Below are 27,111 nucleotides of genomic sequence, written 5' to 3' on the forward strand. Positions count from 1 at the left end.
ATTCTCCAGGCAAGAACACTGGAGTGGGTTGCCATTTCCTTCTCCAATGCATGGAAGTGAAAAGGGAAAGGGAAGTCGCTCAGTCGTGTCTGGCTCTTAGCGACCCCATGGACTGCAGCCCACCAGGTTCCTCCATCCATGGGATTTTCCAGGCAAGAGTACTGGAGTGGGGTGCCATTGCCTTCTCCAATTTAGTGACCTTAGGTGTACAAATAAGGAGACTGAATCCACAATACTGTGTCACTTTGCATGTTAATGCAGCACTCTGTAACAGAAAGACATGCATGCTAAATCACTTCAGTCATGTCCCACTCTTTGCAACCCCATGTACCACAGCACACCAGGCTCCTCTGTCCATGGGATTCTCCAGGCAGGAATACTGGAGTGAGTTGCTGTGTCCTCCTCCAGGGGAACTTCCCAAACTAGGGATTGAACCCGCAATTCTTACATGTCCTGCTTTGTCAGGCAGGACCTTCACCACTAGCACCAACTGGGAAGCCCAATAGAAAGACAGGGCTGGTTTTATATCCAGACTCTGTCAATTATGCAAACTGGCTGATTAAAGTTGGATGAGTCATCCCAGTGCACCAGCCCTGAGCACCCTGTCTCATGCATTGGACCTGGACTGGAGATCTGTTTCACATATGATAATATACATGTTTCAGTGCTATTCTCTCAGACTGGGATGACCCAGAGGGATGGGATGGGGAGGAAGGTGGGAGGTGGGGGTTCAGGATGGGGAACACATGTAAACCCATGGCTGATTCATGTCAATGTATGGCAAAAACCACTACAATATTGTAAAGTAATTAGCCTCCAATTAAAATAAATAAATTAAAAAAAAAATAAAGTTGGATGAGACCCCTCACTTCTCCAAACCTCAAGGTCCTCAAGTCAGTATCCTTAGAGTCGGACATGACTGAGTGGCTAACAGTAAGTTAGGAGATTCCTTAATGCGATCCACAGAAGGAGAATTAAATTAATGACTAAGGTGGGAAACGTCCGGCAGCTGCCACCTTCTGCTCCCCCAGAGACTGGTAAAGGAACACTTTACATCTCACCAGGAGACAAAGCACCGTGGAACTGTCTGTGGGATTTATGGCGGTCTGGGAAAACTTCTGGGCTGTGAGGAAGTGTTTCCATTCAGAGCAGGCTTCATTCACAGGGAATATTGGGTCACACAGAAGCTCACTACCCCCTGCTGACCTTTTCAGACAGAGCTTGGCAGGACTGCACAGAAACAATGAATTCCAGAAGGCCAGGGCCCCTGTTAACCTGTGACCTGAGAATAGGAGGGCCTTGGACATCTGAGGTCTGAAAGGGTGAGGAAGGAGTTGTGAATTTTGCAGGTTCACCCTGGACACAAAATCCGGTGTGACGATGTGTGATGTAATTTGGCACATGCTGGAGTGACTATTTTAGTTCAAACCTCCCTCCCTGCTGTAACTCTAATTCCTTGAACTTCTCAAAACAGCATGTAATTTCTTTACTTTGCAAAGTCTTTGACCAAGACATTGAAGCTTTAAGTTATTGCCTTAAGTCCCAAAGTAAATTGGCCGCAGAGATAAAAATAGAAGCCAGGTTAACTCACAAGCTCTTCATTAGCATTCTGAGCTTCAAGCAGCAAAGTATCGTGTAAAAGTGAAATTATTTTCTTTGAAAAATGTAGTCAGCACACTCCCTTGAATCCACTTAATTTTTGAATCTGTACTGGAGTGGGTTGCCATTTCCTTCTCCAGGGGCTCTTCCCAACCCGGGGATCAAATCCGAGTCTCCCACATTGCAGGCAAATGGTTTACCCTCTGAGCGCCAGGGAAACCCATCTGCCTCCTTAAAGACTCCTTAAATCCTTAAAGGAAGACATCAGTGAGTGTTTGCGTCAGAGAAAATCCAGTCTATTATGGGTTAACACCATGTGGAAGAGATTCACAGCCAGGAGGATGACCATTTTTTATGGGGATGGAAAACACAACTTCCTGTTTCCCCTCAGAGAGTTCCTGGACTCTATGGGGTGATCTAGGAAACCCCGCGGAGACAGGATGGCGGAAGGGGCTGAGATTTCTGTCGGGTGAAACACTGGTCCTTGTTGGTTATTACAGCTCTCAGCGTTTTCCTGAGGATGCAGCATACTCGTCGTAGAAATCTGACCACATTCTAACATGTGGCTTCAAGTGAAGTCAACTCTTGGGGATCTTGTAGTTTTGTTTGAGGGCATATTAATTTGTCAGTTGCATACTCCACCTCTTCTCCCTTCACATTTCTGCTTTTTTCTTAGTTCAGAGGTGTAATTTTCTGTCTTCTATGAGGTCAGCTATTATTGGAGTGGTCACAGAAAGACAAAAATGTTCCACCGGTGTGAAGTCTCGCCTGAATTTACCGTTGGCATAATCTGAGAGGGAGTCCTAGGTAGTGGTGCGCTGATAAATCACCTCTTCAGACTCAGAGCCCCGACTTGGAGCCAGTTTGCCAGTTTCCATGGTGTAGCTGTTTCCACCATGGCCAGATTCACAATACCAACATGATGTCATGGAACATGGCACTGAGGAATGTGTAGGATCAGCTCCTGCAAGTGGGACAGGCTGGCTCCAGCACGCTGCTGGCTAGACCTCGGTAGGTTTGCGTAATTAGGTGGAAGGTGCATGTGTTGGCATATGTAAGTCTGGCAGTGGTTTTCCTCTGGGTTATCTGCCCAGAAGTGCTGCCACAGATCGGGTGAGTGTAAACTTGCCACATGTGCAGGTGCTTCTCTTAGTCACGGACATCTTTGCTCTTGGAACCCTCTTAATTTGGGTGTTCTTCCAGAGGCCGTCCTCCACCCTCGATTCTTTTTGTTCTACACACTCTGCCTGGAGAGTGAAGCTGGTTTAATTGTTGTAACTCGCCATTGTTGTTGTTGAGTCACTAAGTAGTGTCTGACTCTTTGCGACCCCACGGACTGCAGCATGGCAAGCTTCCCTGTCCTTTACCATCTCTCAGAGTTTCCTCAAACTCATGTCCATTGAGTCACTGATGGCATCCAACCATCTTGTTCTCTCTTGTCCCCTTCTCCTCTTGCCTTCATTTTTTTTCAGCATCAGGGTCTTTTCTAATGAGTCGACTCTTTATATCATGCGGCCAAAGTATTGGAGCTTCAGCTTCAGCATCAGTCCTTCCAGTGAATATTCAGGGTTGATTTCCTGTAGGATTGACTAATTTGATCTTGCAGTTCAAGGGACTCCCAGGAGTCTTTTCTAGTACCACAATTTGATAGCATCAATTCTTAGGCTCTCAACCTTCTTTATGGTCCAACTCTCACATCCATACATGGATGTGAAAAATCATAGCTTTGACTGTACAGACCTTTGTTGGCAAAGTGATGTCTCTGCTTTTTAATACGCTGTCTGGGTTTTTCATAGCTTGTCTTCTAAGGAGCAAGCACCTTTTAATTTTGTGGCTGCAGTCATAGCTCTTACATATTTCCGTCTTAGACCTCCTTACCCAGCTCTTGGATTCTGACTGCCTGTTGGACTGTATACCATTGGAAAATCCCAACAATACTTCAGATTTTACATTTCTTTTTTTCTTTTGGCCACAGCACACAGCATGCAGGATCTTAGTTCCCCAACCAGGGTTTGAACCTACACCCCCTGCAGTGGAAGCACAGTGTGTTAACCACTGGTCCACCAGGAAATTCCCAAGTTTTATATTTCTAAAGTGGAATTCAGTGCCTCTACCGCACAGAAGACTGGCTTCCCCTTCTCAGTTTTCTTTCTTGTGGGTGGTATCCTTTTCTTTCCAGTCACTTTCAGATGTTGCCTCTACACGCAGTCCCTCTTGGTTCTTGCATGCTATTTGCCTGTCTCCCCACTGTTTTACTTGTGTTGCATTGTAATGGTTTCTCTGTGTCCATTTTCTCCATCATATTGAACATCCTGGGTGTTAGAACTGCCTGCTGTTTGCCTTTGTATCTCTGCTGTCTTGCATAGTGCCTGACACATAGTACCATTTATTCAATATGTGGCTGAATAAGTAGATGAATAAATGAGAGATCCATTCTGTACCCTTTTGTATGTATATGGCATACAGTTGCCAGACTTAGGAACTAAAAAAGTACAGCATGCCGGGTTAGTTTGGAAATTCAGATAAACAACAAAAAATTTTTTCAGTGTGTTGTTGCTGTTGTTCAGTTGCCAAGTTGTGTGTCTGACTCTCTGCATGAGTAGGTCCTAAATACTGCAGGTAACATTTATGTTCACAGATTATTCAATTATTTATTTTTTTTTCTAAAATTAAAGTTTAGCTGGGCATTCTGGCAACCCTAATCTAGAAAAAAAAAAAAAAACGTCAGCTGACACCCAGAACAGAAGTTCACGCAACACAGAGCTCACACAGAGCTCGCTGTCACGTGCCTTGGGGTTTTGCATGGACTCTGCCTTACATCTCTGAATGTCCTATGTGTAAATGGTTCACTTTACTCAGAGGCACTGGGCTGCTCCATAATGTTGTGCTTTATGCCTTTACATACACATAGTTTTCCTTTGCGTGGCAAGGACATTTAATCTCTGCATGTTTAGGCAATGTGGACAAATGATCCGAGTTTGTGAGTCATCTTACAATATTTCCTATGCTGTGGTGTTTTCTTATTGTTTCTGGGTAGTGGTTTCAGGGCATTTGAATAGGGGATATAAAACGGACCCTTGGTGTTCTGAGATGCATGTGCAGAGAGGAACATGCTATTAAAGTTCTGTAAAACCTTGGCTCTGGGTTTTAGATTTTGTTAGGGAGTTATGACTGGAAGAGTTCTCACTATTTACATTACTGCTCGTGCCAGGATGCCCGAGAACTGATGTACTAAAGATTAAGCATGGCTTTGAGAAAGACTTAATACTTTCTCCAGTCTAATGAGGTTGTTTACTTAACACATTCCCTGTTAAAGTATCAGATGACTAAAAGATTATTTTGATTGAAGGGATTTCTTTTTTTAAATTAAAAACACCCAAGTTGTGAACAGTTTATGTTTTAGAAGGCAAAAGAGTATATTTTCAATGACTGGAAACACAGTTGAAATATGGCATGTTTCATCTCTCACATTCTTTCTCCTGTCCCCCTAATGTCAAAATTGGTAATTATAGAAATTCCATGGCTAGGACAGTTGGGCAGGGTTTTAGATATTTACCCCATAGGAGTCAGGCATATTCTCTGAGGAAATGCTGAATTCTAATGGCAGACGGATTGGCCAGAAAACAATCATGAAACATTTTTGTGGCCTCAGTATCGTGATCTTGTCAGTAAAGCGATGGTCTCTGATTAAATCCAGATTGGGCTGTTTCCTGTCAGCGTGCTAACCCAGAGGGCAGGCTCAGCCCTCCATGTCTTGCTCTCTAAGTCTGAGTTATTAAACACTTGTCTGCCAAGACTTTCCTCACTGCCTCTCCCCACTATTCTTTTAAACTAGAATTTGAAGATTGAGTTATCACAAACAAAAACAGACCCTAAAGTCTCTTAAAAGGGTCATGTCGCTATTAAACATTTTAGCTTTTCCGGTCTACCCATAGGCGTAGGATATTTTTGTGTGTTTCACTTTTGTATAACTTTATTTCAATTCCAGTAACAAGCAGATAATTACAAAATTTTTATTTCATAAAAATGTACTTTATTTGCTCTTGTGCGCATACTCAGTTGTGTCTGACTCTTAGCAAACTCGTGTAGCCCGCCAGGCTCCTCTGTCCCTGGAGTCTTCCAGGCAAGGAATCTGGAGTGGGTTGCCATTTCCTCCTCCAGGGGACCTTCCCGACCCAGAGATTGAACTTGTGTCCTCTGCATTGGCAGGCATATTCTTTTATCTTTATTCTTTTACTGTGCCACTTGGGAAGCCTGTACTTAATTTGAATATAGGTAAATTAAGACTCATCTTCAAAAATCTGGCCTTCCCCTTGCTAGCGAAGAGATATTAGCGTACTTAGTAAACGTTCAGAAAATAATATTAAGCAAGTGCTCTGACACTGACATGTATTGTTATTTTTTGTGAGAACGACTTTAGACATCGGAGTAATTCTTGTACTTCATTTTATGCTATTGCCGTTGATGCTCATTTGTTGCAACTAGAGAATAACTCTTAAAATCTAAATATTCAAAATATTCTATTAGCTATTCCGTTAGCTCAGTCATGGTTCTCCCTAATGTACAGATGCAAACACTGAGGAACAGAAACCATTAAAGGCATTTATGGGGATCAGGCCTGTGTGTTGAGATTTTCTTCAGAGAAGAAGGAGTGAAAGGAAGCGACTGGGTTAATGAGTAACATGAATCCATTTCCAATGCCAAGCAAGAGCATTGGCTTCCTGCCAAATCTGCTTTCTGGCAGGAAAAGGGACCCACTTCATCAGGGTCTTTGACAAGCATTTTTCTCTGTGTTTGAATTTTTGGCCACATCACTGCTTAGGGAAAAATTAGTTCTCTTAAACAGTTACTACTTTTTTTTTTTTTTTTTTTTTTTTTTTTAATTTTATTTTATTTTTAAACTTTACATAACTGTATTAGATTTGCCAAATATCAAAATGAATCCGCCACAGGTATACATGTGTTCCCCATCCTGAACCCTCCTCCCTCCTCCCTCCCCATTCCATCCCTCTGGGTCGTCCCAGTGCACCAGCCCCAAGCATCCAGTATCGTGCATCGAACCTGGACTGGCAACTCATTTCATACATGATATTTACATGTTTCAATGCCATTCTCCCAAATCTTCCCACCCTCTCCCTCTCCCACAGAGTCCATAAGACTGTTCTATACATCAGTGTCTCTTTTGCTGTCTCGTACACAGTTACTACTTTTAATAAGAAAAGATTTAGCTTTAAAGTGGAGTTTGCATTGTAAAATAGGTATCATCAAATTACAAAATTTATTGATAAGGGAACCCTGACTTTGTCTGTCACAAGGTAAGGAAGCTTGATTTAGAATTAGAGCTTGAATATCTGTAGAAACTGAAAAGCCATTCCTTTTAATGTTGTTATTGTTAACATTTGCCCTTGAGGTATATTTTTTAACTTCTGCTTTTTAAGTGATAATTATCTTGATCAGATCTTTTGAGGTGACAAAGTAAAAAAACACAAAATATTCCTAAATTTTAGTGGTATTAAGAAAGAGATCAAAGGAATATAGATGTTTGAAGGTAAAAGTTAATTTTATAATATCTTGGTTTTTTTCTTTTTAAGTGAAAAGTGGCAAATGTGAATTAAGTTTCAACTGCATCACAGTGACTTAATAAGCTAACATTTTCCAAAATACATTCGTCCTAATGTTCTGCAGGGTGCTCTGAGACCAAAGGGAAGTCCATTAGGAAATGTCAGATACCATATCCTTCTTTGGAGTTTCATAGCATGTTAGCACATTAAGTACTGTGTGTAAGAAATTCTATGGAAAAGAAATATATTGAGCTTTGTTTAACTCCATAGTTCCCAAATTTGAATGCAGGATGTTTTGTTTTGAAACTAGTATTTTACAGCACACATTTAGGCCAACACTGTACCAAGTAATTAAAAATGTAATTAGACATTGAAACCATATATCTTCTTCATTGATTGTTTCTAGTTAAAGTTAACTGAAGCTCTTGGAAGACAGATGGATATTATCAGGCCTGTTCTCAAACTGCTTATAGAGTGATAATGAGTAATTATAAGGCCATGATCTGAGTCCATTTGGTAGTTTTGCCTGAATCAGAGCCCTTTCCTTTGTAAACTAAAAGTATCTTTTGAAAATTAAATAAAGAAATCAAGGCACCCCCCTCATATGCTGGAGTCTTATGATTAATTCCTGCTGGCAGTTAGCCATGATGACATTAAGCTGTTCTAAGCCCTTTCTAAAAGCAATGGCCTTTTCTTTGGTTTTGCGGAAAGCAATTCTTGCCTGCTAATTTCCTTCCAGTGGTTTAACTTTTGACAGGACAGGTGAAGAAATAGCAAACATGTGACTTTGTAAGCACAATGTCATCATTTAGAGATTTCAGTTCTCTCTTTTTTGCTCCCCTTTAATTGTCACGTGTCTGGTTATTTCAATTTAAGAAAATCTGATATAAATAATTCACACTTAAAATTGAGAGACATTGGATGGCGGTTGTGTCACTTAGAATGCTTCTATGCTTCAGCACAAGTTCCTTTCTATAGGTCATCTTCCCCTGTGCCTATGAAGGGCAGGTTGAACTCTGAAAATTGCATCATTATATAATTTGTTCAGCACAGATTTATTGTAGACTATAAGGCACACTTGGATTTTTCTTCAGTTTATTTCTCTTCCCCTATACTCAGTTTTAAAGCTTTACAGATTTTATCACTAATCAGTTTTTATGTATTATGGTTTATGTCTCCAGGGGGCAATTATACCTACCAATACTATTCACAGTCACTTCATTCGCATGTGGTAGCTACTTTTCACAGGGAAATATTTTCTCTTTGTTGTTGTTGTTCAGTCACCAACTGGTGTCCAACTTTTTGAGACCCCATGGACCGCTGCATGCCAGGCTTCCCTGTCCCTCACCATCTCCCAGAGTTTGCCCAAGTTCGTGTCCATTGAATCGGTGGTGCCATCCAACCATCTCATCCTCTGTCACACTCTTCTCTCTTGACCTCAATCTTTCCCAGCATCAGGGTATTTTCTAGTGAGTCAGCTGTTCGCATCAAGTGGCCAAAATGTTGGAGCTTCAGCTTCAGCGTCAGTCCTTCCAATGAGCATTCAGGGTTGATTTCCTTTAGGATTGACTGGTTTGATCTCCTTGCTGTCCAAGGCACTCTCAGGAGTCTTCTCCAGCACCACAGTTCAAAAGCATCAATTCTTCAGCGCTCTGTCTTCCTTATGGTCCAGCTCTCACATCCTTACACGACCACTGTACTGTACATTGCTAGTCTCCAAAAGGCAGGGGTCATGCACCGACCTACCATTTCTATTACTCATCCAAGATTAGCTGAGGCCTGCTTGGTAAAACTGCTGCTTAGCCAACTTTGTTGATTAATGATGATATTGAATGCGTTTTGCCTTCCATGGACCAAAGAACATTACATGGTCAGATTTCCCTAGATGTCTGTGGAGAACATATTCCTCCCATGGCTGATTTTTTTTTTCCTCCAAACTATCAACATAATGTCATCTGGCTCACACAAATCTAAAAATTTAATAAGCAGCTCTCCAGAGTCAGTAGGATCAGTGCCAGCACCCCATTGTAGGCGCTGTCTTTGAGAATGAGTTTGAAAGCTTAACTGTGGAACAGTGTAAAGGGAATGATTGATAGCATTTGCTCAACTCGATCCTGGAGTCATAGAAAACATTCTTGCCAGAATATGCCAGCAGCGTAGTTCTTGATAGGGAAGTGAGCAGAAGCAAATGATGAAGTAATCCCTCTGCTAGTGGGATCACAAACAGGTGCCACCCCGGTACCCCGACCACCATCCCACGCTACTGCACTCACTCAGGTGAGAGGAGTGAAGTCGGCCTTTCCTGACTGGTAGGGAAGTTAAATAAGAGCAGGGGAAAGCATGACGGGCCACGCTTCATCCAGTTCAGTGTTTTCACTCTTACTTTAGGGAGTCGTTTCTCCTGATCATAATCTTGAGTTTATCATACAGGTCGAAGGGGACCAGCTGCCTCCGGGACACACAGTCAGTCAGTATGAGACGTGTAAGATCAGGACCATAAAAGCTGGCACCTTAGAGAAGCTCGTGGAGAACCTGCTGACGGCTTTTGGGGACAATGACTTTACATATATCAGCATCTTCCTGTCAACATACAGAGGCTTTGCCTCCACTAAAGAAGTGCTGGAGCTGCTGCTGGACAGGTAAGAATCTGAAGCGGTGGTGTGAGGTGACAGAAATGTCAGGCTGTTTGCAGAGTGAAGGCATGAAGTTCTTTTTCTTTTGAAAAAATTTTATTTTAATTGGAGGATAATTACTTTACAATATTGTGATGGCCTCTGCCATACATCAGCATGAATCGACCATAGGCATATGTGTGCCCCCTCTCCTGAACCCCCTCCCACCATGCTCCCCACCCCATCCCTCCAGGCTGTCACAGAGCACTGGCTTTGGGTGCCTGCATCATACATCAGCTTCCCTCTGGCTGTCTGTTTTACATATGGTAATGTATATGTTTCAGTGCTGTTCTCTTAAATCATCCCACCCTCTCCTTCTCCCATTGTGTCCAAAAGTCCTCCCCAATTAGGTAGATAGCAGATATGAATATTTTAAAAATAGAAGTAATTCATGTATATAGTGAAAAGTTCAAACAATAAAGAAAATTCTGAAAAAAAAAAAGTAAAAAATAAAACGTAAAATTTTCTGTTTACCTAAGTCCCTTTCCCAGGCCCATTCTTCCCAGGTAATAACTGTAAACTATTCCTTTTGTATTATTCTCAAGCTTTTCTGGGTGTATATAAATGTATGTTTATATATTTGTATTTATATATGATATTTATAAATATTTATAGTATGAATAGAACCACAGTACACAGTGTATTCTGCAGCTTTCTTTTTTTACTTGTCTATATCTTGGAGATTTCTTTTACTCAGTAAAGTTTTTAACATTTATAAAGAGTTTTGAACAGTGGCTGGGATATTGAAAGCTCAAGAAATAAGTTATTGTTATTAAAGTCAGCACATGTAGGTAGATACTGTATTCTTTTTAGTGACTTTACGGTATTTATTGGATAGAATGTCTGTGTGTGTGCAAGTATTAACACTTGTCTGAGAATTCTATAGGATAATTTCACAGAAGAGTGACTGATGGGTCAAAATATATAAGCATTAAAAAATATATATATTTATCTTTATTTATTTGGCTGCACTGGGTCTTAGTAGGCTTCCCTGGTGGTCAGATGGTAGAGAATCTGCCTGTAATGCAGGAGACTCGGGTTTGATCCCTGGGTTGGGAAGATCCCCTGGAGAAAGGAATGGCAACCTACTCCAGTATTCTTGCCTAGGAAATCCCATAGACAGAGGAGCCTTAGTAAGGCACTCCAGATCTTTAATCTTCATTGTACCATGCAAGATCTTTTTTAGTTGTAGCATGTGAGATCTAGTTCCCTGACAGGGATTGAATCCAGGCCCCAAGCATTGGCAGCCCAGAGTCTTAGCCACTGGACCACCAGGGAAGTCCCCAAAATATATAAGCACTTTGAAATGTGAACGATGTTGCTAGATTGCCCTTCAGAAAGTTGTGCCAACCACTCTCCTGTCCACAGAGAATGAGGGTCCCTTTGCTTTCCCTGTACTCTGGCCAGCTCTGAGTAGCATTTTCATCTCCATCACTGAAACCATCTCTACTGTCATCTGTCTGTTGAAAAGGAGCTCATTGTTTTTATATTTATGTTTCTTAACATTTATGAGTGAGGTTTAGCATGTCTTGAAATACTTATTGGTCATTTGTGGGTTTTTTTGTGAACTCGTATTTTCATATCTTTTATTTTTATTTTGGATTATTGTTACCTAATTATTGATCATATAATTATAACTCTTTGTCTAATAACAAAGTTAGGTTTCTTAAAATGTGTGCGTGTGTGTGTGTGTGTGTGTGTGTGTGTGTGTGTATATATATATATATATATATATATATATTCTTTTTTTGTCCAAGCTGCACAGCATGTGAGATCTTAGTTCCCCAACCAGGGATCATACCCATGCCTCCTGCACTGGAAGCTTGGAGTCTTAACCACTGGACCACTAGGGAGGCCCCCACATTTTTTGCTTATATTTTTTGGAAATATATTTTTTCTAATTTGTTGTTTATAAATATTCTTTTTTATGACCACATTAAAAATTCTTTTTATGCAGTCATTTATCAGTCTTAAGGCCTTTAATAATCTAATTCTGTTATGATGTGAATAAGGTATTGATAACAGTTTTTCTCAAGATATTTTCTTCCTAGATACACCTAGAGTGAAATCACTCGGATCAATGGATGTTCTTATGTTTACATTCAGGAAACATCCACAGAATGTCTTAACTGGATCAGTCCATAATAAAGCCTAGACAGCTTTTTACTTCGACGTCAGTGGGAAGTTCTGTAGGTTTTTTTTTACAGAGCAGTAATTAAAATATTAAGTGTGGTGTATAAACCTGTGGGATTAGTGAGTCATTTCTTTCATAGTCTCATAGTTGTTAGCCTCACACCTATAAATAGAACCTGAAGAATTATATGCATTTTCTTTCCTCTGTTCTGTATTTATAAAGAGGATGCCATGTGCTAACTGTTGGCAGGCAGTATGAGGAAATAGGTCAACACATCAGAAACTCCTACAAGTTTTCTTTGGAACCAGTAACCTCCTCTGCTTATGGGGTAACACCACTGATAATAGACCGCAGATGTCTATCATCCGTGAAGGGGCATGCACATGAATTCCAGCTGCTCATCATAAATAGTGGACAAACACACAGGAACTAGAGTGTTTAGTCTATGACTCATGTACATCCAGCTTTTATGTGATGATTTTTAAAAATCTTCTGTTTGTTTTCCTATTATAGTGGGTAGACATTTTTGGATTGTTAAAATATTATGACAATTGTTAAATAACAGAATCAACATGAATTGAAATTATATTTAATTCAAACTATCATTTAAGGTATAACTGAATGAAGAGTTAAGATATATCTTGAACCATTTAGGCGGGCCAAGGCTTGACTTTGAATTTAATCTCATAGTCAGATCCTTTGATTCTGACATGAGTGGAATCAACACGTACTGAAATGTTTTTAAAATACCCCGTGCTCTGCAAGACACCATATGGACGAAGCAGAAATAGGAGACTTGGTAAGTTCTCACCCTTGTGATGAATTTACTGTGAAGCTGCTGGTGTTTAACCTCTAGGGCCCCTCACTGGGAGTACCCTCTACATAATTGATATTCACAATTTTATATTCTTTTTCTTAGAGAAAGCCCCTCAAATGACATAAGGTAGCCCTGCTAAACAAGGATCCACCTTGACAACTTAATATTTTACCGCAAAAGATAATTACACTTAGAAAACAAGTAGACAACTGCTTAAGATGGTATAAAAATGAAACTCTAACACTTTCTACAGAAGTTCAGAGAAACATATCCTACTTATTTTGCTTCCTCTGCAGACTTTGGATTTGTCCATATATATACAAACTTCACGAATGTTTCTTCCTCACTCTATTTCCTACTCACTCATATCCTGTGACCAAATGTCAATCTCTGATTTTAACCAAAATGCAGATTCTGTGAAACATTGGGATCTTAAATTGGTTGTTAGGGATTTTAATGTCTGTAATTTGGAGGTAAGCAACTAAGTTGCATAAATTTACCTTTTCTGAAGATAAGCTGGATTAACTGTTTTCTTATTAGTAAATTGTGGTCAACTTGTTTATGGGTCTCTGGTGGTCTGCTTTGTTTTTTCTAAAAATGATTTCTCTTGGATTCTTAATAGCAGATTACTTATCCTTTGTGAAATTAACACCGAGAAGTTATTATAGGATGTGCTAATCCTAAGCAGTCCAGAATGGATTGAAGGCAGATGCTGCGGTATTTATTTCCCTCCAGAGAAAAGCATATTTGAAACCAAACTTTGATTTTTCTTAAGACTTCCAATCATGTGGCTTTTTTCATTTGGAACTGTTTGCTTTCTGTGATTTAAAAATATTTGTGATAGTTTTTCTGTTTCATTCTACTAATATGAGCCTTTGTGATTGACCAGTGGAGAGTGGTTTGCAGTTGTATATGGCTAATTCCCTGTGTGTGCCTTATCGCTTCCTTAGGGGTGATCAGCAGTTAACAAGAAATCCTGTTTTCTGTACTTCTCACTGTGGCTAAGAGTTAATTCTAAGGCTCATTGGCTTTCTTTTAACCTAAGAAAGTTTTTGAGTGTGATTTAGCTGTTTGTGTTTGGGCTCTGTGGCGCAGATGGTAAAGATTCTTCTTTCAGTGCAGGAGACATGGGTTCAGTTCCTGGATTGGGAGGATCCCCTGGAGGAGGGCATGGCAACGCACTCCAGTACTCTTGCCTGGAGAATCCCATGGACAGAGGAGCCTGGTGGGCAGAGCCTGTGGGCTCACAAGGAGTCGCACACGACTGAGAGACTAATACGTTTACTTTCACTTCAACTTTAAACATACATTTCACTTAAAAATATGTTTTCTTCCCACTGTACCATTTAAAAAAGTAAGTTAAATACTACTGAAAACACCCCACCTCATATTTAGGGAGAAACCTACTTCAGCTAGTGATCCTCACTGAGAACCATGAAATGTCTATACAGACATCTAGATTTTTCTTCAAACAGCTGTCGCATTTGCTACTTTTAGGTTCTTTCTTGGTCATTCTTTCTGTCTCTGATATCAGAAACGAGCAGACTGCTAAGGACCAGAGAAATGGGGTGAATTAGATCTCCAGAAACTTTTGCTAAGCCACTAATGGCACTTAGGTCACAGTTTGAAAAGGATTGAGTAATAATCTGAATTGCCTCTTCATTTTGAGTGAATTCTCCCAGTGGGGGACTTCTGGAGGATAAAGGTTGAATGGCTTCAACCTTTGAATGGCCATCCCATAAACACTGTGCTTTTAAGACCAATCTGACTTGGGTTTGCTGGCTTAGGTCACCAGAGAGGAGACTAATTCAGTGGGTCTTTGAACTTATTTCTTCTTCCCATGTTTGATTGCCATGCATTTTCAGACTATCTTATTTAGTTCATTGATCGTTACCTGCATGTATATAATGAGACAGTTGAGGCTCAGAAACTTTCAGTCAGTAAGAAGCAGAGCTGGAATAAAAACCTATCTCTTTCTGACTTGGAAGCTCTTTCCAAGCATACCAGATCACCTTATATGTCATTTGAAAATGTTAATGTCATTTCTAAAGAAAAGGATGATTTGGCTATCTAGCTCCTATCCTTTTCTCTATTATCTCAGTTGATTGTCCTTACAAATTGCATTTCCTGAGGGATACTTCCTTCACACAGTTGTGAGCAGCTCAATTGAACATCCATGCTCCTTTTCATTCATCCGCTGAAATGAGATTTATCAGGTGTTTTAATATCTACCATGTACTGTGCAAGGAGCTGTGCATATAATGGTAGACAAACCAGTCATGATTCCTGTCTTCTTCATGCTTAATGGCTGAGAGTAACTTAAATAAGCATACACATGAAGTGAAGTCGCTCAGTCGTGTCCGACTCTTTGCAACCCCATGGACTATAGCCTACCAGGCTCCTCTGTCCATGGGATTTTCCAGGCAATAGTACTGGAATGCATTGCCATTTCCTTCTCCAGTGGATCTTCCCGACCCAGGGATCAAACCCAGATCTCCCTCATTGTAGACAGACGTTTTACCATCTGAGCCACCAGGGAAGTCACAAGCATACACATAAATGTGTATAATTAAATTAAAATCAGTACTGTCCTTGGGAGGTAAGAGCTAGGTTCTATAACAGAGACAGTAAGAGAGGATGGAATGGGAGAGGAGGATGTTATCAAAACAAAACTTGATGTTGGCCAGTGATATTATGTCGTTAGATAGGTCATGGGCTGTCAGGGTCCCTACTGATAGGGACCGTGTATCTGGAGTATTTCTGTTCGATGTACTCAGCGAAACCCCCTGACCTGAATCTACTACTTCCCAAAGATAACTCTTCTTGGAGGGTAGGAGTATAGCAAGTGCGCAGCTCGGGAGGACTTATGCAAATATGTCATTACTATGGGGATAGTAATCTTAAATCCATACTTTATGACACGTGGAGTAGTCACACCTTCCTATGTAAAAGCTGATGCACCAACAACCAGCAAGAATGGAGCTGCCCAACCAATGAAACCAGTTCCTCCACAGCAGAGAAAAGCGATCAAATATAAGACTTGAAAACATTGCATTTATTTCCATAGATTTCATCAGAAGTGCCACCACATAGGTTTCCCTTTCATTTCTTTTCATGCTTATATGGTACCATTTACATGTGGAATCTAAAATGAACCTGTATGCAAAACAGAAACATACTCACGGACATAGAGATCAGACTGTGGTTGTCAAGGAGGTGGGGAAAGAGGGATCCACTGGGAGTTTGGGGTTGGTAGATGCAAACTATTACAATTAGAATGGATAGACAGCAAGGTCCCACTGTATAGCACAGGGAACTATATCCGGTCTCCTGGGCTTAACCATAAAGTGGAAAAGAATATTTTGAAAACTGTGTATATGTGTAAACCTGAGTCCCTTTGCTATACAGCAGAGACTGGCACAACGCTGTAAATCAACTATACTTCAGGTAAAAAATAGACTATTTTCAGAGAAGGTTTAGGTTCACAGCAGAATTAAGTGGAAAGTACAGAGATTTCCCGTATATCTTTTGCACCCATGCATGCCCCTACTATCAACATTCTCCACCAGAAGAGTACACTTATTACAACCACTGTGTGTGCTTAGTTGCTTAGTCGTGTCCAACCCTTTGCAACACCATGGACTATAGCCCTCCAGGCTTCTCTGTCCGTGGGGATTCTCCAGGCAAGAATATGGGAGTGGGTTGCCATGCCCTCCTCCAGGGGATCTTCGCAACCCAGGGATCGAACCCAGGTCTTCCACACTGCAGGTGGATTCTTTGCCATCTGAGCCACCAGGGAAGCCCCACTGACACATTATTATCACCCAAAGTCCATAGTTTACATTAGAATTCAGTCTGGGTGTTGTACATTTTATGGATTTGGACAAATGTATAATGATACGTATCCATCATCATGGTATCACACAGAATAGTTTTGCTGCCTTGAAGAATCCTCTGTGGTCCGTCTGTTCATTGTTCCCTCCCCCAATCCCTGTCAGTCACTGATCTTTTTACTGTCTCTGTATGTACGTGTATGTGCTCAGTCGTGGCCAAGTCTTTGCGACCCCATGGACAGTCCCTGCGACCCCAGGCTCTTCTGTCCATGGAAATTTCCAGGCAAGAATACTGGAGCGAGTTGCCATTTCCTTCTCCAGGGGCTCTTCCTGACCCGGGGGTCAAACCTGCATCTCTTATATATCCTGCTTTGGCAGGCACGTTCTTCCCCACTAGTGCCATCTGTGGTTTTTGCCTTTTTCAGAATGTTGTATTGTTGGAGTCATACATACAGTGTGTAGCCTTTTCAGATTTGCTTCTTTCACTTAGTAACACACAATTAAGGGTCCTTTATGTTTTTTCATAGCTTGATAGCTCATTTCTTTTTAGTGCTGAACAACATTCCACTGTCTGATTGGACCTATAGTTTAATTACCCACTCCATGATGCTGGGAAAGATTGAAGGCAGGAAGAGAAGGGAGCAACAGAGAACGACATGATTGGATGGCATCGTCGACCCAATGGACCTGAATTTGAGCAAACTCTGGGAGATAGTGAAGGACAGGGAAGCCTAGCATGCTGCAGTCCACAGGGTCGCAAAGAGTTGGACATGACTGAGTGACTGAACAACAGCAACACTTACTGAAGAACATCTTGGTTGCATCTGAGTTTTGGCAATTCTGAGTAAAGGTGCTATAAACATCCATGTGCAGGTTTTTGTGTAGACATAAGTTTTCGGCTCCTTTGGGTACATACCAGGGAGCAAGAATTTTGCATCATATGGGAAAAGTATACTTAGCTTTGTAAGAAACGATTAAACTGTTTTCCAGAGTTTCTGCACCATTTTGTGTTCTCATGAGCAGTGAACGAGAATTCCTGTTGCTCCACGTCCTTGAGAGCATTCGGTGGTGTCAGTGTTTTGGATTTTGGCCATTCTAATAGGTGTGTAATGGTATCTCACTGCAGTTTTACTCTGTAGTTCCTTGGAAGGAAAGTTATGACCAACCTAGATAGCATATTCAAAAGCAGAGACATTCCTTTGCCAACAAAGGTTCGTCTAGTCAAGGCTATGGTTTTTCCTGTGGCCATGTATGGATGTGAGAGTTGGACTGTGAAGAAGGCTGAGCTCCGAAGAATTGATGCTTTTGAACTGTGGTGTTGGAGAAGACTCTTGAGAGTCCCTTGGACTGCAAGGAGATCCAACCAGTCCATTCTGAAGGAGATCAGCCCTGGGATTTCTTTGGAAGGAATGATGCTAAAGCTGAAACTCCAGTACTTTGGCCACCTCATGCAAAGAGTTGACTCATTGGAAAAGACTCTGATGCTGGGAGGGATTGGGGGCAGGAGGAGAAGGGGACGACAGAGGATGAGATGGCTGGATGGCATCACTGACTCGATGGACGTGAGTCTGAGTGAACTCCGGGAGTTGGTGATGGACAGGGAGGCCTGGCGTGCTGCGATTCATGGGGTCGCAAAGAGTCGGACATGACTGAGTGACTGATCTGATCTGATTGGCAAATGACAGTGAACATTTTTTTCATATTTGGACTTGTCATCTGTGTATCTTCTTTGGTAAGGTGTCTTTTCAGGTCTTTTGCCCATTTTTAAAATTCTGTTGTTTGCTTTCTTATTGTTGAATTTTAAGAGTTCTTTGTGTATTTTGAATAACAATACTTTATCAGATGGGGCTTTTGCAAATATTTTCTTTTAAGTCTGTGGTTTGTCTTCTCATTCTCTTGATACCGTCTTTTGCAGAGCAGAGGTTTTTAATTTTAATGAAGTGTAGTTTATCAAATTTTTTTCATGATTTTTGACTTTGGTCTTATATCTGAAAGATCATTATCATACCCCAGGTCATCTAGGTTTTCTCATATGGTTTTTTCCTAAAAGTTTAATAGTTTTATGTTTTACATTTAGGTCTATGATCTATTTTGAGTTAATTTTTTGACATGTGTAAGGTGTTTGTCTAGATTCATTGTTTTGCACATCAGTGTCTAGCTGTTCCATCACCCATCATTTTCTAGAAAAGACTACGTTTGCTCCACTGTATCGCCTTAGCTCCTTTGTCAAAGATCAGTTGACTGTATTGTGCAGGTGTATTTCTGAACTTTTTATTCAGTTGATCTATTTGTCTATGTTTTCATTAATACCCCACTGTCTTGATTGCTATAGCATTATAGCAAGTCTTGAAGTCAGGTAGCATCTGCCCTCTGACTTTGTTCTTCTTCAGTATTGAGTTGGCTGTTCTGTAGTTCTTTTGCATCTCCATATAAACTTTAGAATCAGTGTGTCAAAATCCACAAAATAATTTGCTGGGAGTTTGATTATGATTGCACCGAACCTACAGATGGGGTTGGGAAGAACCGTCTTGACAATATTGAGTCTGCCTATGAACATGGAATCTCTCTCCCATTATATAGTAGTTCTTTGATATCTTTCATCAGAGTTTCATAGTTTTCCTTATATAGACCATGTATATATATTTTGAATTTATACCTAAATATTTTAATTTTGTGGGAGTACTGATGTAAAAAGAGTATGTTTTTAATTTCAAATTTCACTCATTTATTACTGGCATATAGGCAAGTGATTGACTTAAAAAATTTATTTATTTTATTTATGAGTATGCTGGATTGTTGCTGCGCTCGGGCTCTCTCTAGTTGTGGTGAGCAGGGGCTTCTCTTCGTTGCGGTGCACGGGCTTCTCATTGTGGTGGCTTCTCTTGTTGCGGAGCACAGGCGCTAGGCACACGGGCTGAGCCACAGCCTGGCACTGAGTTGTTAATAATGTATTAATTCGTCATAAACCTAAGGAAACTCCTGACTTGTAAACAGATTCTGTGGTTGTCAGGGTGCCGCCTACTCCTTGCTCCCAGTCCTAACCTGTTTCTTTGGGCAAACTTCCAACCTTCCTTGTAGCCGTGGCGGCTGTAGCGTGCTAACAAGACAGATCTGCAGCTGGTGGTTTAGAACTGTTACCAACCACAGGTGGAAGGAGGAGGCACTGAGGAGCCACCGGGCTCTCTGGGGGCAGCGAATGGGCCAGAGAAGAGAAATGGGTGGCCAGGCCTTGAATGGAAAAACCCCAAGAAACCTGACGGCAAGGGCGCGACGGCCATCAGACTTGAGAAACGACTTGATGTGTGAATGAGAATCAAGTTCTAGCAAGAGACACCTTTTAGTTTTCTTCCCCTGGCTGAATAGGGATTATAAAGTCTTTAATTTTTTTTTTTCTTGGTCTCCCATTCAGACAATTGTGGGTCAGGGCTGGAGGTGAAGATGTTATTGTCAAGGAGAATTTTTGCAGTGTTTCATAACTGTCAAGTGGAACAGAAATACTAAGTTCTATGCGCTTAAGTCTCAGGGACTAACATGAAGATACGGTGGTGAATCGAAGGAAGGTGGAGGGCCCTTCACAGCAAAGACCCAGAGGGGAGGACTGAGGCTCTTTCTGGGTCTTCTGGCTTTTTCTAATCACGGGGAAAGTTTGCCTCAAGAACCGGACCTCGTGTGTGAATGCACGCTGCCTGGTTCCCTGTCCAGCGCCACTGGCCCCTTCCAAGAACAAGGAGTTTTTACCTTGTTGCCTCTGACCTTTGTCTTCTCCTTGAATAACTGGCTTCACGATGGTAACAAGACCCTTCCAAGGTAGGCTTGATGGCTGTGACCCAGTAGTCGGGCCACGCTTGAGTGGAGAGGTGCCCACCGTGGAGGATATTATTCAGGGTGATTAGAAACATCCCCCGCAGCTGCTCTGTGGTGCAGAGTCCACAGCCCTCACCGAGGCCTCACTTGGTGTTCCCGACATCTGCAGGCTATTTCTCCGTGTCATTATCCTGACTCAAGGTCAGCTTCTGAACATTTTCCTCATACCTGACCTGTGTTCTTATGGGTCAGTTAAAGAAAAAAATGCCTCAGATGTTCCCAGGCTGGGCTTGATGAGAAAAGCAAAGGCCCCCAGAGGTCCCTGAATCAGTGGCTTCCTGTGCGGTCTCCCCTGCCCTGACTTCCTCCTCTCTGCTCTCTCATTGTCCCTAGTAAGTGGCTTCTGCCCTCTCCTGCCCTCCCCTCCCACTCTTTTATTCGTGATAGTCGAGGGCATGATTTAATTCACTTAGCCAGTGTTTAGTGAGTGTCCCCCAAGCGCAGGCTCTCCTCCAGGCTCAGGGCAGGTACCAGTAAGTGAGATGAAAGGTGAAATCAAATCCCTGACCGTGGCCGGCTTGGCCCTCGGGGTCTGCCCCTGCCGCCCCCATGCTCACCTCCTTCTCTGCTTCATCTCTTCTGCTCCCATCTCACTGGCCTTCTGGACGGTTCTCAAGCACTTTGTCCTGCCACTGCCCCAGGGCATTTGCGTAGCCTCTCTCCTCCTCTTGGAAGGCTCCATTCCTGGAGATCTCGGTGGCCTGCTCCCTGACCCTTGAAAGATTTTAGGTCATTGTCATGTTCGCATGGGGCCTGCCCTGGACTCTAGGAAGCTGCCACCTCAGGCTGTCCAGTCGTGTCTGAGCACCTTTAGCTGCTTTTTTTTCCCTCCATTGCACTTTTCACCATCTGACTATTCTATATTCACTAATCACTAGTTTATTGTTTATCTCCCCGCCCTCCCCCCATGAAAACAGGGGCTGGGGTTCGTTCACTGCTGTATCCTCAATGCCCAGAATAGTACCCAAACATAAGCTTTAATAAATAATGAGGACTAAATGAGTGGAAAAAAAAGAATGATTAAGTGAAAAATCCAAGAATTTATCACTTGGTGGAGGGACACATAAAATAAATAAAATAACTGTGGCTTGTGTGATAGGGTGGTGGCTCAGAGGCTGGGCTCTGGAGCCTGACTGTCAAGGTTCATGTCCTTGCTTTACTGATTAGCTGTATCTTCGAGGGCAAATGGCTTAAGCTCTCTGGGCCTTATTTTCTCATTCATTAAATAGGAAGAAGAAGAATTCTATCATATAGGATTATGTGCTTAGTCGCTCAGTTGAGTCCAACTTTGCGACCCCATGGACTCTAGCCTGCCAGGCTCCTCTGTCCATGGAGATTCTCCAAGCCAGAACACTGGAGTGAGTTGCCATGCCCTCCTCCAGGGAATCTTCCCAACCCAGGGATTGAACCCAGGTCTCCCGCATTGCAGGTGGATTCTTTACTGTCTGAGCCACCAGGGAAGCCCCATATAGGATAAGCGTGAGATAATCCATCCATCCAAATGAAACAATCCATGTAATGTGCTTAGCACAGTGCCTGGCCTGTAGTGAGCTCTCAGTAATTATTAACTGCTGTAATCAAGGGATCACTTGCCATAATCAAGTGGAGCCTGAAATGTTCATCAGGATTATCCCCATCCTGGTCTGATGTTGCTGAGACTCTTCTGTTAGGGAGTAGAGGTTAGAAAGCTGCCCTCCATACCCCCACCAGAAGGGCTGTCCCGGGGTTAACTTTATCTTAAGATTTCTCTGAACTACAGGTGTCCCTGGTCCTCCTTTCAAACACATATTAAACATTTTTTTCTGCCCAGATAGGCTTAAAACAATACATCCATTCCCCTTGGAAATAACTGTTTCCTGTTTAAATATTAGCAACCAGTTAAGCATGAGTTTTTTTTTTTTTTTCTTGTCATTTCTAGGTAACAGTAAATAATTTATACTTTTGAAGACATTCACAATTCTTTCTTTTGCCTTGTGATTATAGAGAAAACCATGTCAGAAGTTATCCTGATAATTTGTATTTTAATTTAAGTTTTTTGAATTACCATTTAAAGAAGGGCAGTTTCTCAATGGTAAGCCTTCTTAAGAAGTTGGACTTTGATCTTAAATCCTAGGGAGGTTTTGCAGAAATTGGAGGTGACATTGTTGACAGGTTTGTCTGTAGCTACTCATTAATTAAACACACACACACACACACACACACATACACACTCTTTATTTACTCCCCTGGAGTAAATGAATTGAACTTGGCTTTGGTTTTTGATGGGAAGCTATGAGAGGGTCCAGGAAACATCAAAGAAACACTCTTAATCTCATAAAACTAACTCTTAACTCTCAAATGACCTAGCTTGAACACTAAAAAGATCTTATTTCCAATTCTGGTCTAGTTTCTTTTCTGTAAGATTTAATTCTCCTTAATGATAAGAAAAGTGCAGAGGCAAATAATTATCCCCTCCCCAGTCCGTTAAATTCCAGTGGGTTGTAGGCTTTTAAATTTATCTTGCTTCCAAAGGTCTCCTCTGTAAACGGTATATATACATTATTTTGCATTTTATACTGTTTATGCCTTCAAGATATCAGCTTTAAGATCTTATTTACTTCCTTTGCATTTTAATTTTAGATTTTTTTGTAATGATCCCAGCTATCCTAAAGCTTTTCCCTGGAAAAATCCCATGGATGGAGGAGCCTGGTAGGCTGCAGTCCATGGGGTTGCTAAGAGTCGGACACGACTGAGCGACTTCACTTTCACTTTTCACTTTCATGCATTGGAGGAGGAAATGGCAACCCAGTCCAGTGTTCTTGCCTGGAGAATCCCAGGGACCGGGGAGCCTGGTGGGCTGCCATCTATGGGGTCGCACAGAGTCGGACACGACAGAAGCGACTTAGCAGCAGCAGCAGATTGTTAGAAATGAAGGCACAGATAGGTTAAGACATGGATATAAGTAAAAAGTCACATGATGCCTTTATAGAGACAAACTTGAACCTAGTTGGTTGTTAGGAAGTTCATTTTCATGTCTGCTTAGGGAACCTTGCTAGAAATAGTCATCAACATTCCTATTCGTGCTAGGCACTGTTTTAAGCTCTAAAGAGACAGCAGTCCTGCTCTTATGGGGTTTATGTTCTAATGGACAGTTAACATAACAGCTATATTAATTGTACAGTATGCTGGAAGGCATTAAAGGCTGCGGGAGAGAATGAAGCAGTGGTGTTAGTGTTTCGTTTTCATAGGATGATCACGGAAGGCCTCACTGGTAAAGTGACGTTGGCGTAAAGACCTGCAGGAGCCCAGGGAGTGCGCCATTGGAGTGGGCCTGGGAAGCAGTTGACAGCAAGTGCAGAGATTCTGAGGCAGGAAGATGCCTGATGTGGGGAAGAGCCAATGAGGTCAAAGGAGACTGAGTGAGTGCAGGAAATGTGGTCAGAGATACCAAGTGGCAGGTCACTTAGGGCCTTGGGAGACAGGTAAGACATGGACCTTTTCTCAGAGTGGGGAAGAGTGGAAGCCGGGGGAGGGTTTTGAGCCGATCAGTGGCATGAACAGCATCACTTGGCAGAAGCCAGGAGAGGAGTTAAGTGGTTGTTGTATTGATCTCAGCCAAAGATGGCGACAGTGTGAGCCAGAGTGGAAGTGATGAGAAGTGCTAGGATTCAGGGTATGTTATAAAGGCAGAACTGAGAGGGTTTCTGGTGGGTTGGGCAGAGAAGAGTTAGGGATGCTGCAGCCTTTGAGCCCAAATACCTGGACCATGTGTGCCAACACATGCGAGGCTTGTTATTGATGGTTCTTACTGTCTGGTCTCCGAGTTTTTACCAACCAATCATGCTGGTCCCAATTATGAGCCTCTAGATTCTCTGCTGGCGAGGAGGAGTATCTGAGTGGTCTTCTGAGCAGATGGTACCAGGTTCGCTAAAGAAAGAGAACTTCACTCACTCTCCATTGTCAGTTGCTTAGTCCATGACACTATCTGATGCACCTGTGGCACCATCTGGGAACAGAACTGTGATGGGTGTTCATGTTATCCCAACCATCCTTTCAGTTCTGGGTCTGCAAACCGTAGAGAAAGAGCAACTGAATATGAGACGCTTAAGACATGGGATGGGAAGGTCAGGGGATTTTTAATATAAACATCATCTCTGGAAAGAATATGTGTCTTTCCCTTGTAAAGTCTTTTCTCCCCTTTTATTTCTGTCTCTCAGAGATTCTAGTTGGTGCATTGTTTCCAGGATAACCAGAAAGAGAATTAATGAAGGAACACAGAATGTGACGAAAACAAAATCCCACATTTAGTCACTGAGGCCTGGCGGGCAAGAGTTGATGGGTCACTCTGGTCAGAGGGGTGGCGTGGCACTGTGGCCCCCCATTTCACTGCACTCGCCTCATCTTTCCTGCTTAAATAAACCACAGAGTCTGTTGCGAGGGAACATGAGGACAGGGTTCACTATGATGGTGGCCAAAGAGAGAGAGCCAAGAAATCCCACTCTGTTTATTTACTAGGAACCTTCCCCAGCCCTGCCTTGCTCACGGGGGGCCTGCATTAGTCTTAATCTGCCTGGTTCTTATCTCAGGGAAAGCAAAGGGTAGCCCTGGAAGCCTCTAAATAGCAGGTGCAGAATGAAGAGGAACAGGAAGGGCGGAGGCCAGTGGAAAATATCTTTGGGAGGCCAAGAAGTCCATAAGGCTGATGAGCTCAAGAAAGGAGCAGGTGGAAGGGAGGCGGGGGGAGGCTAAAGCCTAAGGGCATACACTGGAACCTCCCGGGATAGGGCAATGGGGAGACCAGATGGACTGGCATTCGGTCAAACCAGATGGCGGGCTTTTATGTTTTAAAGGACTTGTAAATCCTCAGAACAAGGAACCATAAGGGTCCTGGGGCCCTTAATCCCATTAGTAGAAGACAAAAATGTGCTCTTTAAAAATGTAAACCCTGCCAGTTTTAGAATTTCTGTTACCAAAACTTTGGGACAGATTGCCAGCTTGTGAAACTCCAAGGAATCTGTGAATGCTCCACTGATGGGAAGAGAAACTGCAGAAATAGTCTAGGTGTTCTAAGTGAATAACATAGGCTACTCCTTAAGAATTTGAAGTGAATTTACTAAATGTATATTCTGAGCCAAATGAAACATGGTATTTCTGTATGAAATAGACTTGCATTACCTATGGAGTTGGAAGGACACCTAACAGTGTGACTAGGGACTGATCAATTATTGAGCAAGTTTTGAGTCTGTAATGAGAGAGATTTTATTTTATTTTTTAATGAGAGAGATTTTTAAGTTTAAGCACCGGTTGCTTTGTGCCCCTATGTACCCCTCCCCCAGTGGCTGGGGAAGCCTAGACCAGCCTCAGTGTATACAGTGCTGCTCTCATGGTTGTTGAGACATGAGGATTCTGTTCTGCAGTCCTTGTCTCTATCTCAGCCTAACCTGAGGGTTCAGAATCATTCCCATAACGCTTCTTCAATAGAACTTATCCTCAAGGAGACCAGACTCATAAGCAGAGCATGGAGTGATCAGCTTGTGCCCACTTGTGGTGCAGGCATGAAGGCTGAGCAAGCAAAGCCACATGTTCCTTCAGTGGATACACAGAGGGGCAGAGGTGAGGGGTTGATGCTCCAGAACTCAGGAGGAATCTCCGATCTGTGCCTCATGTAATGACTGATTCTCCTGCTAAGGGGAAAAGCCCAAGTTCATCTAAAATATTCAAAGAAATGTTGAGTAGTTGAGAATGTTTGAGAAAGTTTTAAGTAGTGTGATTCATCATTAAATCACTTTTATGTAGGAGTAAAATAATGTGTGTGTATATATGCATGCAGATACAAATTCTGCACATATGTATATGGAAAATGTATATATACACATATATATTTGTATATATATACACATATATACACATTAAATAAATATAAAAAATACAGTATCATTTTTGGATGCTATTTCACAAATGTTACTTTCCTTAAATACTCCTGAAAAGTGTAACTGTTATCTTGTAGTTGAGATGGAATAGAATTGCTTTTCAGCACCACCAGCTGTGTGTTTTGTTTACATATTTGTGTGTTTGTTTTTATCTGTAAAGGTATGGGAACCTGACAAGCCCAAACTGTGAAGAAGATGGAGGTCAAAGTTCATCAGAGTCCAAGACGGTGATCAGGAAGTGAGTGTGCCTCTCCTCTGCATTACAAGCTCTCTGTCAGGACTTATTATCTTAAAAGACTGTAATTTAGTAGCGTTTTAAAATTCCTTTGGAATGTTGTCATGGTTTTTTTTCCATAATGCATAAAGTCATAGAATTATTTTTTGAGCATCTAAAATGATATTCATTTATTCTTCCAGTAAAAATGTATTGATCACCCACTGTTTGCCAGGCCCTGTGCTAAGGGATGCAGCTATAACAAAATAAGTAAGTCCCAGCTCTTACGAAGGTTATGTTTTAGTAGAGAGAGAGACAGAGAATCCACACAGAAATGAATGAAGTAGGGCAAGAGGGCTAGATTCCAATGGAGTTTGAGTCACATAGGGTGTCAGAAAAGGGCTTTCTTGTCTGATCCAGACACGTTGGAGCAGAAACCTGAATGTGGTGCAGGCGGGGCCTTGTGAATGTCCGGAAAGGGAGACTATGGAAGAGGCCCTGTGGCGGG

General features: G+C 41.9%; 1 protein-coding gene across 5 annotated transcripts in view; it reads left to right on the plus strand.

Annotated features, from left to right (window-relative positions):
• The window catches only part of RGL1 (ral guanine nucleotide dissociation stimulator like 1), a 132,490-nt gene that overhangs the window by 34,809 nt on the left and 70,570 nt on the right, over positions 1-27,111 (plus strand). For 3 of the 5 annotated variants that reach the window (XM_055582911.1, XM_055582912.1, XM_055582913.1), the window contains exon 3: positions 26,550-26,627. In XM_055582911.1, coding sequence (XP_055438886.1) covers positions 26,550-26,627 — 78 coding nt within the window. Of the gene's footprint in view, positions 1-9,590; positions 9,800-26,549; positions 26,628-27,111 lie in introns of all 5 variants that reach the window. The other 2 variants (XM_055582910.1, XM_055582909.1) reach the window with 1 other exon arrangement.

The sequence above is a fragment of the Bubalus kerabau genome, chromosome 5 (assembly GCF_029407905.1).
Source record: "Bubalus kerabau isolate K-KA32 ecotype Philippines breed swamp buffalo chromosome 5, PCC_UOA_SB_1v2, whole genome shotgun sequence".
Lineage (NCBI taxonomy): Eukaryota > Metazoa > Chordata > Mammalia > Artiodactyla > Bovidae > Bubalus > Bubalus kerabau.